This window comes from Chaetodon auriga, chromosome 21 (assembly GCF_051107435.1).
Source record: "Chaetodon auriga isolate fChaAug3 chromosome 21, fChaAug3.hap1, whole genome shotgun sequence".
Taxonomy (NCBI): domain Eukaryota; kingdom Metazoa; phylum Chordata; class Actinopteri; order Chaetodontiformes; family Chaetodontidae; genus Chaetodon; species Chaetodon auriga.
The window spans coordinates 3,843,460-3,858,501 of NC_135094.1; the positions used below are offsets into that span (position 1 = coordinate 3,843,460).

At 43.3% G+C, this 15,042-nt stretch overlaps 1 protein-coding gene across 1 annotated transcript; it reads left to right on the plus strand.

Moving 5' to 3' along the window:
* The first annotated feature begins 2,848 nt into the window (after window positions 1–2,848).
* Window positions 2,849–14,968, plus strand: LOC143339728 (integrin beta-1-B-like). The gene is given in 15 exon segments (XM_076761132.1): window positions 2,849–2,911; window positions 4,011–4,103; window positions 5,389–5,605; window positions 6,542–6,712; window positions 7,058–7,302; window positions 7,718–7,873; window positions 9,892–9,987; window positions 11,089–11,178; window positions 11,284–11,424; window positions 11,567–11,772; window positions 11,875–12,101; window positions 12,186–12,408; window positions 12,561–12,796; window positions 13,027–13,193; window positions 13,558–14,968. Coding segments are annotated over 15 exon segments (2,397 nt in total). The 3' UTR covers window positions 13,624–14,968.
* The last annotated feature ends 74 nt before the right edge of the window (window positions 14,969–15,042 follow it).

The window sequence follows — 15,042 nt, forward strand, 5'->3', positions numbered from 1 at the left end:
TGTGAAAAAAAACTTCTTCTGCTGCTGTGATCCTTTTCCTTTTTTAGAATAGAATTTGAACTCCCCAACACCAACCAGCAGGAAGATTTACATTTTTTAACATTTTTAGGCAGAAAGAAGCAAACACGCTGTAGTCTTTTCTTTTGTTGTCAGTCCTCCTACATAGCAGCACCCACAGTCCTGTGAAGCCACTGAAAGCACAATCCAGATATTTGTTGACAGGCCTCTATCAAGTTAAAGTGAAGCTCTGGGTTTTAAGAGCTCTCTTCTCTCCCCCAAACATTATGTAAGCTGTAAACAACACCATATTCAAAATAACCCTTTTTTTTCCAGGGAGGAGTTTTAAATTAAAATGGTAATCCAAGTCTGTATCAGGAGCACGAAAAGTTCTGAAAGTGCATTAAACTGCAAGTAAAGCAAAGCATTACTCCCAATGAAGTTCAGGCTTGTTTAGCAATATAACACATTATACATGGTAGATTTCTTTCCCTGATTTTGTTCTTATTATTCATGACTAATGCTTTTGTTTGCAGATGTACTGCACTGTGCTACAGATGATATATAACGTGGATCCAGGACAGATTTGAACAGAAGGGCCAGAACACCTCATTGAAAATTACAAGAAAAATAGGGATTTCATTAAAGCACATGCACATTAATATTAGGAATAACTTTAATTTAATGATATTATGTGCAATCAAATATCTGATAAGAGAAGGTATGAGTCGTACATTCTTTGTGAAATGACACATTTTTTTGTTGGATGAAAATATCTCAACTAAAGGTCCATTTTTTTCTGCAAAATATGTTCAAAACCTGCAGAACAGGTCACGGTTTTCATGCTTGACCTTGGGGGAACAATGCAACTTGACTTTCTGGAGCTTTCAGTCACATCTTACTGAGTTTACTGCTCTGCTACTGAATACCATGAAATGCAGTTAAAAGCACCAGAAAAAGGCAGAAAGTGAACATTGATTATTCTTATTATTATTTATTTAGCTTGTCAAATTGGTTAATTAGTGTTAATTTGCTGATTTGCTGGTAAAATACAGCAGCTTCTCTAATTGAGATGCGGTTACACTTTAATCTCACGGACACAACAGGCCTCTGTTTGGTGCCTTACTAAACTGTGAATATGGATGATGTCATTTGGATGAAGCTCATGCATTATTTCTCCAGCAGGGAGCACTGGAGAGTTGTTAATGCCTTTCAATGGCTGCCTGCACTCAGTGACCTGAGATCAATGTCCCTTTGGGAAGGAGACGAGGACTGCTGGTGCATTTTGGAACGAGCGTGTCAGCAAGCAGAAATACAGAGAGTAATGCAGTGAAAGTGGGATGTTTGAGGGCAAAGAGGAAATCTCTTGAAATTGCTGGAGTTAACGGTGTATGGTTTTGTGTCTGCGCTTTGATTATAGCTCCATGTGCTGATGAAAATGGGCCACAGAAACTTTTTCCACCCAAAATGACACAGCTGTGGAATAACCTTTTATTCTTTACCGAAGTGTTTGAATTGCGTTGCACAATTGAGTCCATATCTGGTATTATCAAATGATGTTTGACTGCATGGAGGAGGAAGAGGTGATTTGTTATGCATTTTTATTTGAAACTCTGTCTGCAAAAAAAAAAATTCCACTCACGGACTGATAAATAAATCTGAATTGAATTAAACCAAACAGAAGTCAACAATGATGGGAAGTGGTCTTTTTTTCCTCTCCTAACTATTATCATTCCAGTCTCGTTGCTATTATCTTTCAAAAGGGAATAACAAACCAACTGTCGCCTCAGCGTATTGTCCATCTCATTTCTGCACACGGACTAATTCCATTGTCTTCTGCGGCTCCAGTTTGTTTAGAGTGGGCAGTGAAAGCTGCTTGATCTCAAAGAAATGCACCACATATTTACTTCCAGTCTTTAATACAGTTCTGCAGATAATCCTTCTATTATTTTAGTGTGTGATGCTTTGCCATCACTGGGCAGTTTATTTCCATGTGGGATAAAACTGCAATGACACCATGTGGATGCAAATAAATCAACATTAGCTGTGGATTAGCCTCCATATTATTTGTTTGACTCTTAACCTTGTGCTGCAGGTCAATCTGAGGTTTAAAGGCTCTTGCTAGAATGGGAAAACTCCATGCTTCTGCATAGGTAAGGCAGATTTGGAGCAAAAAAACAAATCCTCAGAGCTCATTTAGCATGTGTGCTGGTGGGTCAGCGTCTTTCTGCACGGGCTTTAGTCTCATACAGCGGTCAGCAAGGCCAAGCAGTTGAGGAAGCAGAGCATTGCAAAAAATTGTAGGAGATAGCATTTGCTCTCTAACACCAACCCTGTGCTGTATGAGGACAAGTATGACAGACAGTGTCTTCTTCTTTTCTTCAGCCTCTCTCAGCAGAAAACCAAGGACTTATTCCCTTTATCTTTGGCCTTACTTGAAGAGATCATTTGCTGCTCAGGACCCTGAAACATAAGCTGGCAGATCCACTTCTGGCTGCTATAAGAAAGAGGATAACATAAGGAGGGAGTGGTGGTGGAGTCCCCAAGCTCATGTGCTGTACAGGATGTATAGAGGAACCATCTGGTCCCTCCCCCAGAGGATAGATACCCTCTCTTCCCTTCATGTGTGTCTCCACACAGTTGAATGCTTCAAGGTAAGTGCTTCTTATTTCTATTGTATAAGCCAAACACCCGGTAGATCAAATATTGGGGTCTTTTGTGAGCCTCTCGGAGTGGAGATTATTTTCTTTAAACAGCAATTACAACTCCACTCCACCTTAATGATTTGAGAGGAAAGAATGGTCCACATTTTTAGTCAGTAAATTGCTTTCCTTGTTTTTTTTTTTTCCAGATGAACCCGCTATTTGCCGCTGTCCTCTTATTGTGCTGCAGATACAGCGCCACAGGAACACAGGGTGGGTCAATACTTTTCTCATTGAGGATGCAATAAAAGTAAACTGTCTCATTATTCTTCCTACTCAGAAATTCTCATTTAGATTGTAGCCTGGATCCCACCAGTTGTTTGCCACTTAAAATTTGCACTTGTCATCTCCTCGGGGCTGTGCGGCCCTGTTTTAAATGCATTGTAGATTCAGATGCGATGGGACAGCAGGTGGGCATAGATTCACCTCTGTGAGGCACGTCAGCGAAATGAAACAGGCTGGATTCAAATGATGACTTAAAGGAAAGGTTTGACATTTTTAGAAATACGCTCATTTGCTTTCCTGCTGAGGGTCTGATGAGGGGATCAATAGCTCTCTCACATCTTTGAATTAGATATGAAGCCACAGCCAGAAGGCGGTTAGCTTAGCTTAGCATGACGACTGGAAACAGGAGGAAACAGAGAGAATTGGTCTGTCCAAAAGATTTCACCGAAAAAAGTGCAAATGACACTAATTTGTGATCAATACCTCATCAGTGTATTGTGGCCAAATGTTGAGTCCCTTACTTATAAACATGAATCCAGCAGGAATTTCTATGAGATTCTCAAGACTGAAAATCACTTTGTGGCAACTTGTGGCCCGAAAATGGATTGGATGAATCTTGTGGTTGTATTTCCTAAAAATCTGTGTCTACTGCATGGGAATTAGGTGGTATAGACGTGTATAGATATCCAATGTGGCTGGTGGGCCTCCAGACTGCCAGCAGTACAATTCAGATCACAGGCTGCCTTCAAATGGAATTTTTGAGGTTGTATTTCAGATACGGAAAGTCAAGTACAAAATATACATGATTTTCAAGTGGTAAATTGTGAGTGCACTGTTACTAGGCAACTGCCAACAAAGGCGGACATTAATGATTGATAGTTTTGTGTTTTTTGCATTTCAATTGCATGGATAAGGAACACAAAAGGAGAGGAAAACCGATCTGAACTAAAGTAACCTCGCAGGCATCAAAAGCGATCCTTCGCACACCAAACCAGGACGTGAAAAGAAAATTTCACCTGCACAACTATGATATTGTACATTTATGTGGTGGAAAAGTGTAACTTCTTGCTGGTTTGTGTTCCTGCCGACCATTCAGATCACGAATGCCACAGTCAGGGGGTCAGCAGCTGTGGAGAGTGTCTGGCAGCAGGGCCACACTGTGCTTGGTGTGCTGAGGAGGTGAGCGACCTCGGAAACACACTCTGCCTTCTTCTTCGAAAGGATCGCTGTTAACGCAACCTTGCACACTGTTTGGGACCATGAGGAAGCTTCTCAGTGCACCACTTCAGTTCCTTTATGTTGGCCATGCTTAGTGGAAAAGGCTCTTTGGGAGTTAATTCTTTGCTTAAAGGCCCAATCAGTTATTTATTTGACCCTATCAAGAACATTACAGTTGTAGAATTCAACCCACAGATGGAAAATGGGTATTTTGGAGAGTTCGATGTATCAGATTTTGTTTCTTTTAACTGGCTAAATGCTGATTCACAGGCTTTTTTACTACGCCAAGAATAAAACTGTGGGGGGAAGTGGAGATTTCAATAAAGCTTTTCAGCATTTATGCCATACCATATATATTCTGGATTTTTGACACGGGGTGGATGGATGGGCCAAGCAAATACAAGTCTTTCACCCAGGAGACTGCGGTTTGTGTACTATTAAGTTAAAATAACATACATATTTCGACCCATGATCTTTTCCTAAACCTAACCAAGTGCTTTTGGAACTTAAACCAGCAAACTGCAACCGTTTGATGGAGGTCCAGTATGACACAGGTGCAGTACGCCTGTTACTGGAATGATCATATACGTCATTTTGAGAGTCCTTAACAAGTAACTTATTCAGTCTTTAGGTATGAGGATGTGTTGGCAAAGGAATGTCCCCATAATTATCTGTATATATTATAACTAATGACAGACAGTTGTGATGTTTCAAAATGCAGCTATAAAAATGATCTAAAACCTTGGAAAGCACACGTCCCTGCTGTGCCGGTAACATATGTCGAAGGCTGTATATTAAAAACGCTTTGAATTATATTTGACACTTCTTATGTTCTTGTTTACGTGTTCTGCTCGACAATTAGCTTGTTGTTCCATAAATACCATAAAAGAGAGTTGAAATGTGCCATCGTATATAAGAGTGTGGAAAGTACAGCATCTGTCATCTTTAATTACATTTGTTTGCATAGTGAAAGATGAAGAAAGAGGCGCGTGCGCGCGCACACGCACACACACACACACACACACACACACACACACACACACACACACACACACACACACACACACACACACTGCCTTTCACTATCACATTCGGATCCTCTTTACCACCAACTTTAACTACATCACTAATACTTTTCTCACTGTATTTAGTGCCATTTCATCTTAGCTGCTTTAGCATTTTTCATTTTTCTATGCTGTCATCAGGTGAGTGTTTACATAAGGGATTGAACTAAACCTCTGTCAAGGATTTTCTCGAAGTGGACCAGCACGTATGGGAGCGCTGTGACACGGCCAGGGCGCTGCTGAGGAGGGGCTGTCCTTTTGATCGCCTGGAAGACCCCAGAGGTTCCACGGTCCTTCTAAAGAACCGGAAGATCACCTTCCATCCTTAGGGACACCAACGGCATCACAGACAGGTCACACAACTCCAGCCTCAGAGCGTCCTCCTCCACCTGAGGCCAGGTGAGTGTCTTTCCATCACTGAAAAAGATCTCTATCAACCACCTTTGATATCTTCCATATTCACATCTCTCTGTCTCAGGCTCACAGACGTCTGCCTCTAAAGTCTTGTTATTGCAACTGTGATGAGATTTCCTCCAGACTTCAGTGAAGTCGAGGGCACAGTTCATAGAGTTCATAGAGTTGCTGGCAGTGGCAGAGGAAGAAAATGTCCTGATTGCATTGGGCTTTGTGGGAAACGTGGTACTTTTGGTATATACAGAAGTATAGAAGCATAGATATTTCAAAATCATACATGTGGCATTTTTCTAGGTGGATCTTAATTTGAAGCCGGTCTCAGTCATGTAGCTTCCGATCAGGATCTCAGCTGTAAAAGCAGCTGTATTATGCAGGGCTAGAAATACTGATGTCATGAGCCCAAAATCTCACAGCAACCCCTGACACCTTTAAATATTAAAGGTCCACTGTGGGGATGGGGTTGAAAATCACTACCAGCTGAATACCCCTTGGCTCACCTTCCCCTTGCAAGTGTGTAGGAGAACCTATGGTGGCCACTAAAACATGAGAAATGCAAAAGGCCCGCTTTGAGTCTTTGGTTTGTCTGTTCTGGGCTACTGTAGACACATGGTGGTCTCTATTGAAGAGGACCCACTCCCTAGAGCTAATTCAAGGTAACAAAACATGTTTCTTATTTTCAGGTGATTACACACTAATGAAACCATCATTATGAATATTATAATCTATTTCTGCCAATAGATCCTCCTAAATCCTACACACTGGACCTTTAATTAACTGTCAAATTACGTATTCTATAACTTAATGCTATTTCCTATAGAGTTGGGAACTTACAGGGTATCCAGATACCCTGGACCTGTCCTTTATAGTTTTCCAGCCGTGAATTTATGTTTCCAAAAGAATTAACACACACACAATTTGTAGGTGAACCCCAGAGCTGCAAGATAAAGTTCAAACGTGTGGACGACTACCCCATAGACCTGTACTGCCTGATGGATCTGTCCTTCTCCATGGAAGACGACCTGCCCAACGTCAAGAAGCTGGGAGCTGACCTCATGGAAGAGGTGAGGAATATTACTAGTGACTTCAGAATGGGTCTGTCTGCCTCAATTTCCATTTCCTTATTACCTGCAATGTAGGCTAACATCATTTTTCTTAACTTTTTATACCTCCATGCTCATACATTTCATGGTATACCCTTGTGTCACATTCACACAGCTACACACCTGGGAGCTGCCCGGTGCAATCATAATCTTACTACTGGCCACTGAGCAGCACCACTGGAGCGATTGGGGCTTAAGTGCTTTGCTCAAGGACAACTGGTAGCTTTTGAGAGAAGGGAGAGCATTAGTTATTCACTTTCCACCCTTCAGTCACAAAATGACTTCTCAAAACTTCACGCTACTTCTTACTCCCCTCCATTTGTTCCCACTCCAAAAGGCTTTGGTGCATTTGTGGACAAGACGGTGATGCCATACATCAGCACTGCAAAGGACATGCTCCGCAACCCCTGTAAGAGGACCGAGCCCTGGCCCTGCACTCCTCCCTTCACCTACCACCACGTCCTGAGCCTCACCGCCAACGGAAGCCTCTTCGCAGAGCTAGTGGGGGTGCAGCGAATCTCTGGGAACCTGGATTTACCGGAGGGGGGCCTGGATGCCCTGATGCAGGCCACAGTATGTGAGGTAATGCAAAACGCCCAGCGGGGAGCAGGACTGCACTACAGAGATTGTTGTTTTCGTTTGGGTGGGCGTTATGTGGAGGAAGTGGAAAGACTGCAGACAATAGATGAGACGGGTGTTTCAGAATACTAAGCTTCCTTTGGGAAACTGCACCAGTTTTGAGTATGTTTTAAACTCATTACGAGTTCTCAAATATGGAAATTTGACTTTAACAATTTCATAATGACTGGTTTGACTGATTTAAGCCCTAAAGAGCATGAAGGCATAGAGTATGACTCAGCCGCAGTCATTTGATTACATACAAAAGCAGAGAGGTAATTCTTTTCCCAAAGCCTGTCAGAAATACTTATATCAGTCACAGTGCTCTATTTGCTGCCAATTGGCAGTTCATTGACTGTTTGATGTCCTTCACTTGCAGGAGCAGATTGGTTGGAGGAATGTGACTCGTCTGCTGGTGTTTTCTACTGATGCTGGCTTCCACTCTGCCGGAGACGGCAAACTGGGCGGCACTGTACTTCCCAATGATGGAAAGTGTCATTTGCATAAAAATGTGTACACCAGAGGAAATGCCCAGGTTTGGTCCTCAGCTTTTTTAATGCCTCCTTTGGCAATAACAATTTTTATATTTTATTAAATTCATTAAATAGCGATGTCTAAAGTGGAAGTGGCCACTTTGTTGTGACAAACTCACAGAAAATTATCACCAATCTCTGCAGTTCTATAAATCTCTTCAGCCCATTACAACTAAATATTGTCAGAAAGCTAGGCTAGCTACCCTGCCTTCACAGCTACCTACTGTTCTATTGCTAATCTTTCATTCTATTGCCTGGAGGCTAATACACCTGGGTTTTGCTAGCAATACCTTAACAATAGGCTACTTTTTTCCATGATACCTCACAGGTATGCCTATAAGAAACGAGTTTTCTGTGACAAGAGGTCAAAGTGGCAAAAGTAGCATTTCAGTTTTCAAAACTCGTAAGTAGCCTCGTATTGAGGTTTGATACTCACCCTTGTTAAGTGGCTCAAGTTTTACCGCTCTCATCGACTCCATTTCCAGTTCTGGCAGGCAGTTATTTCATCTGAAAACCTTTCAAAGGCACAACATGCTAGGCACCAAGCAGCAGACAAACAAAGCTAGCAACTAGCTTAAAAAGGTGAACATCTCGCAGTTAAATAACTCGTTTTCAAGTTACCAGAGACCAGCCAAAAGCTTAAAGGGTGGTATACATAAGACTTCCATTGATTAGGTAGACAGAAACAAGATTTTAATGGAATAATAATGTTGCTAGGGCGGCACGGTGGCGCGTGCCTCACAGCAAGAAGGTTGCTGGTTCGAACCCTGGGTCGGGCAGGGCCTTTCTGTGTGAAGTTTGCATGTTCTTCCCGTGCATGCGTGGGTTCTCTCCGGGCACTCCGGCTTCCTCCCACAGACCAAAAACATGCTTGTTAGGTTAATTGGTCTCTAAATTGTCCGTAGGTGTGAGTGTGAGTGTGTGAGTTGTTTGTCTGTGTGTGTGTGTATGTAGCCCTGCGATCGGCTGGCGACCGGTTCAGGGTGTACCCCGCCTCTCGCCCATTGCTAGCTGGGATAGGCTCCAGCCCCCCGCAACCCCGAAATGGGATGCGCGGGTAAAGAAGATGAATGAATGAATAATGTTGCTCTTTGACTGCTGTGTAAGCAAATACTTGTTTGCTAACTTTAGCCTCACGTTTATCTGTTGGTTTGTTTTCAAGTTCCCCTTGTGGAAACAGATTTGTTATATCTAATTCACAGACGAAGACCAAAGATTTAGCTTAGCAGAACAAGCCATCACAGCAGCATGTGCATGTTTTCACTCTGTTTGTCTAGCATGCGTTGGGTAGCTGTGGTCCTGAGGAGCACACAGTGTTTATGCTATGGACCAGATATTGCGGTGCGTGCTAAATTGATTCCCGTCTGCAATCCTAGCAGTGAAATAGAGGTCCAGGCTGCAGCAGACAGAAGTCAAAGACAGTGATTTAAAGGTCAGAATCAACAACACAGTTCCCTGGGTAAAGAAGATGCTGACAGGCACACCCTGATGGGAAACAGCTGGAGTGTTTGTGGAGTTACCCAAACCAAAGCTTTCATCTCTTAATCTCACTGTGTTTGTGTATATGTGGTGGATGGTGCTTTGTGCCTATTTGTTTGCTTGTGAGTGTGCTTGTCCCTGTGCGTTAAACATCGATATCGCTCTCTCATTAAGGCCGCAAGAGTGTTATGGTTCTTGACCTCATTGCAGTCCAGGCAGCTGACAGGTGGAGTGAATATAGATACATTATTAATCTATTTCCGTTTGGATAAATGACCTCCCAAGGCTGAAAATGGATGTGCGAGATGCAGGTGTTCCTCCTCTGTGAGTGGTACTTATTTATCTATTTGGAGGAAATGGAAAGTCTGTCAGGGAGAGTGAATGAAATGAGCGATAGAAAGAGTTGTTAGATGGGAGGGAAAGGGGGAGGACAGCGACAGAGGGAAGAAGTAGAGCCTGCTTAACTACTGATTACACATATATATTCTCACCCGAGTGTTATGCATTGCATTTTGCATCTGTCCTGACTCCGCTCTGTCAGGGCTATCCTTCAGTGGCTCACGTCGCCGAAACACTGAGACAGAAGAACATCCAGATCATCTTTGCTGTCACTGAAGAAGTCGCACACCTGTCTGAGGTACAGCAGGGACTGTATTCATTCATTATTTATCTGTTTTTGTTGAGTTTTCCAGAAATGCATATGAAGAGTTGTTTTCTATATACTAGCCCAAGGCGGTTGGTGACCATTTCAGTAGTGGAACCACAGTTGTAAACTCGTATATGGAAAGGATTTTCCACATTTTCCCTAGAAAATATACCCAATGCTTCGATGAAATCTCTATAGATTTCACTCCACCTAAACCATGAGTTTGCAAGATGTCAGTATTTATTTCCTCTATAATGAAGGAAATTAATAAAAAAAAATAATAATAATACTGGCAAGGCCTTGTATTGCCTTATATGAAAGGTTAAGTCAGGTAATATTCTGCATTTTTGTTAATGTAAAATAAATACCATAAGAAGACCAAAAGTTGCAATGTGTCAGTACTTTTATTTGTATTTTTTAGATAAGAACAGACCACTGTAATTCTCAGCATACACTCCTGGAACAAGAGGTATATTTGTGGGGACATATATGCAGTTCAGCTGCAGATTTGGCGCTCTTGTGAGTATTTACAGCAGCAGGATGGTGCATGTGTGGATTGATTCAAAATTACTCGAATGTTGGAGCGCTGTGTAATGAAGAAACATGTCACTAGTGCAATGGTGTGGCTCATTGATGTGTTTTTAATGGCTTTTGGACGACAGTCGAGCTCTGTGGCACACAGGAATGAAATATATACGGCTTTGAAAACACAGATCAATTCATTGTCGGTTTTGGTCATTTATGGGATTTGTTAACAATTAGAAAAACATAGAATATTGATTAACTTATCCTTTGACACACATGTATCCCATGTAGATCATTCAAAAGTAGTAACATTTAAGTTGGGGGGAGGTTTTTTGTCAGTTTTATATCTGAATTCAACCACTTTCCCATTGACTGCCTTCATCCATCAGAGGGGGTGAATTCCGACCGTGACCAATTCAAGCCTTCATGCTTTGACACCACATTCAGTTTCTCTATGCCACCGTAACGGAAAGGTTGCTAGAGAGAGTGGCATATAAATCAGCTGGCGGACTGACAATAAGCATATATTCATTCATCTATGTTGAGGATATTGTTGCTTTGCTGCAGGGCCTCAGAAGCATCTTCCCAAAATGTGCAGTCAGAGCGCTTTCCAACAACTCCCACAACATCCTGCAGATAATAGTCGAAGCGTACAATGTAAGTGAGGCAGAAACTCCCTTCCCACAAAGGTCATTAGCCTCATGTGTGTAGCCTGCTGACACCTCCTCATCTTTAAGGGGTTAACTGCTCTATTGACTTCAGGCACTGACCTCTGAGGTTGTTATGGAGAACAGCAAGCTGCCGGCGGGCTATCACATCTCCTATACTTCACACTGTAAGGACCGCAAGCCTGGGCACAGCGAGCAGGGGAGGAAGTGCTCCAACATCTCTGTAGGTGACGAGGTGTGTAGTCATGTGGCTCTGTGTGTGGTAAGATGTGTAAGCGCTGCTGTTAGCATGTGGCCATTGACGGTAATGCTAATCATGATTACCTCATTAGTGGAGCATTATAATTGCGCTCAAGGAATTCTCACCTCCCCTCTAGGTGAGCTTTAATGTAAGCATTACAGCACCTCTGCGCGTGACTGCTTCACAAAGACCACCCCGTATTATTATTAAGCCCCAAGGCTACAGCGAAGAGGTTGAGGTCCTGCTGAGCCCCATATGCAAGTGCTCATGTCAAAAGGACGTGGTGCCACACAGTCCTACATGCAGCCATGGCAACGGCAGTCTGGAGTGTGGCATGTGCAGGTACGTGAAGTAGCTTGATGGCAGCAATTTTGTTAACAGGCTAAATTTCAGGTTATCCAGGAAGAAACCAAGCAACTGATATTTGTGGTACCTGTGTTACAGGTGCAAAGAGGGAAGAGTTGGAAGATTGTGCGAATGCCATCAATCTGAGTCAAGCAAGCTTTGTCGCCGTGATAATGCATCTCAAGTGTGCAACGGGCACGGAGAGTGTGTTTGTGGGAAGTGTGTTTGCCGTAAGAGCAGCAAAAAGCCCAGCCAGGCTTACCACGGGAAGTTCTGTGAATGCAGCGATTTCAGCTGTGATCAGTACCGAGGACTGCAGTGTGGAGGTGACGCACAGACAGCCACTCTTCAGCAATATGTGTGATGACATCTCATTTTGAAATCTCTTTCCTCGTGTTTTACTGTACCAGGGAACGGCAGGTGTGTCTGCGGGGTGTGTGTGTGTCTCCCAGCATTTCGTGGCCGAGCGTGTGAGTGCCCTCTCGGCTCGGAGTCTTGTCTTTCTGGGGATAAACAGATCTGTGCGGGCAGAGGGGACTGTCACTGTGGCACCTGCGTTTGCCATGACAGCCGCTTCCAAGGACCAACTTGTGAACTTTGCCCTTCCTGCCCCAGCATCTGCACCCTGCACAGGTACCGTGATCTTTCTAGTTCTTGAAGAGGAAGCTTTTAGTATTTACAGGATATTTAGTGACACAGACATGCAAGAGAGCTCTGTCTACTCTCATTGCCATCCTTTTTAAACACTGCTTCAGATCAGATTACACTGATGGTCTTTTCCACAGAGAATGCATCTTCTGCAGGGCCTTCTCGCTGGGCCTGGATCCAGAGGAGTGCGTGACGAGGTGTGCCCACCTGAACCTCACTCTGGTGGGTCAGGCTGGTGTGTTAGCAACAGTGCCCCGCTATCCAGGCCTTCACAGGTGTATAGAGGTGGATGCAGAGGGCTGCAGAGTGCACTTCGTGCTGAGGAGTGGACAGAAAGAAAGCTCAGTCCTTGCTCATGTAGCTCTTGACCGAGGTAAGCAAACCAGGTTGTATTTTACATGAAACCCTTTAAATGTGTCCTTTTTACTGATGGTGTGAGGTATGGTTCCCTCTACAACCAAACCAACCAACCAACTATGTGAATGGAAGCACAATTTTAATCCACCTTTTTCCATAAATATTAATTTCACACAAAATAAATATTTTAGAATGATTCTACAATGTCTTTCTAATAAGGAGCTATGGCTTCCTCTGTCTCTCAAGAATGCCCATCAGGTCCAAATGTGATCCTGATTACCGCAGTGCTATCAGGCTCTATTGTGGTGCTGGGCGTGTCTTTGTTGCTGCTATGGAAACTACTCACGAGCATCCATGACCGCAGGGAGTTTGCCCACTTCCAGAGAGAGCCGGAGCAGAGACGCTGGAACAGGGTGAGCCCTGCCCAAACAAACCTTTCTGTCAGTGCCTGTCAGTCAGAGGCTGTACAATAAATGCAGGAATTTGTCTTGGTGACATTGCTGCAGGGACATTTTGACAACTAACATTGTAAAACAAGAGCATTGTGGTAAACACGGTACAGAGGAAACAGGAATGTACAAAAGGAGCCAAGGAATGACATGAGACTTCTTTCAAAATATGACCACATGTAGTACACGCAACGGCATGACGGCAGAATTACAATAGCACGTAAAAAATCAAGTTTGATCAACAGAATCTTCAAATTCTCAGTGGTAATGTGACACAAAATGAATGACTAATCATGCAGGATGACGCTTGTTTTTGAATTTGTTGCAGAGAAACAACCCCATCTACAAGAGCGCCATCACAACAACTGTCAACCCCAAGTATAAAGAAAAATGATGGCAGATCTACTTTTCAATCAGGAGCCCTGTTGTGAGGCACTGTGAAACAACATCCTTCGTCTGAACTGTTGTCAGCAGTTGGTCCGACTTGTTTGGCGCGAGGCGGGGCCGGATGTTGATGTCTGACTTACTCCCCTTTGATCTCAACATGAAACCCCGGACTGCCCGTGTCCAGCCCTTCCCTTCCCTGCATGCACTGCACACACACGTTCAAACAGCATCCCCCACACAAACTGCTTCCTAGGTTAGTTGTCTGTGGAATACATCCAAACTTAATTCCCTCAGATTATTAAAATCCACAAAAGCTAATTATAGTGTAATATTTTGTAAGGCATATGCATGGAAAACCTCCCATATATGCTGATGGTTGGATCAGCTGTGCAACTTGGGTCTCTGAGGCAAGATACAGTGAGGTGAGCATTCTGCATTATGCATTGTAATCCCAATGGGGACACAGATTTTTTACGTGGGTCTCCACTGCCCTCTAGATGAGAGGAGAAGAAACTGTCCTCCTGCTGGAAATGATGAAGCAGCTTCACATTCATTTACATTTCGCCATAGTCAGAGAAGATGCTATTCTGGACACAAATGTGAAACCCAGACTCGTGCTTTTGTATTCCTACAGACACCTGTGACTTCATCAGACAGAATACTGCAGGTTTGATATGGCTTTAAAAGAGCCGCCAGTGTACGCGCCAGCCACTTTGCCAGAGCACTGGGCTGAATCGTGTAAGCGCAGAGAAACAATGGGATGTTCAAATCTAAATGGATATTAGGGTTTTTCCACTGCCTACAGATGGCTGCTGATGACCTTGCTGGGCGAGTTGAGCAAAGCGATATTAATCATAGCGATGCCTCCTCCACTCCCAGAGTCACTGGGCAGGCGTGCATGCAGCTTTAACAGCCAGTGGGAGGTGGGAGGTGGTGGTAGTGGTGGTGGTGGAGCATCAGAGAAAATTACTCCATATGCTCCCACTATGCAGCATTCTCTTTCATCTGCATCTGATCATAAAAAATGTGCGGTGCAAATATCACAGCTTCAGGGGAGGCAGCAGAGGCAGATGCAGCTCTGCGACAAGAATCATGTGAAGGGGCAGAGATGGGGGGGTGGAGGGAGGTGACCATGCAGCCCTGGAGACTGTTACATAACAAATACTGCAACCATGTTGGAAAAACACTGTAGCTGTTGCATCTCATCACTACTTACTCTGTGAGCAGCTTAAATAAATTAGCAGCATTTTGCCTTTTTGGTGTCTGTGTATTTACATGCAAGTATATTTTTATGAGTAGCCTTTTCTCTTCTTTCTTGAATTAATAATTTAAGCAAAGCACTGCAATACAATTATTATTATTATTATTATTATTATTATTATTATTATTATTATTATTATTATTATTATGACTGTTGTTGTTGTTG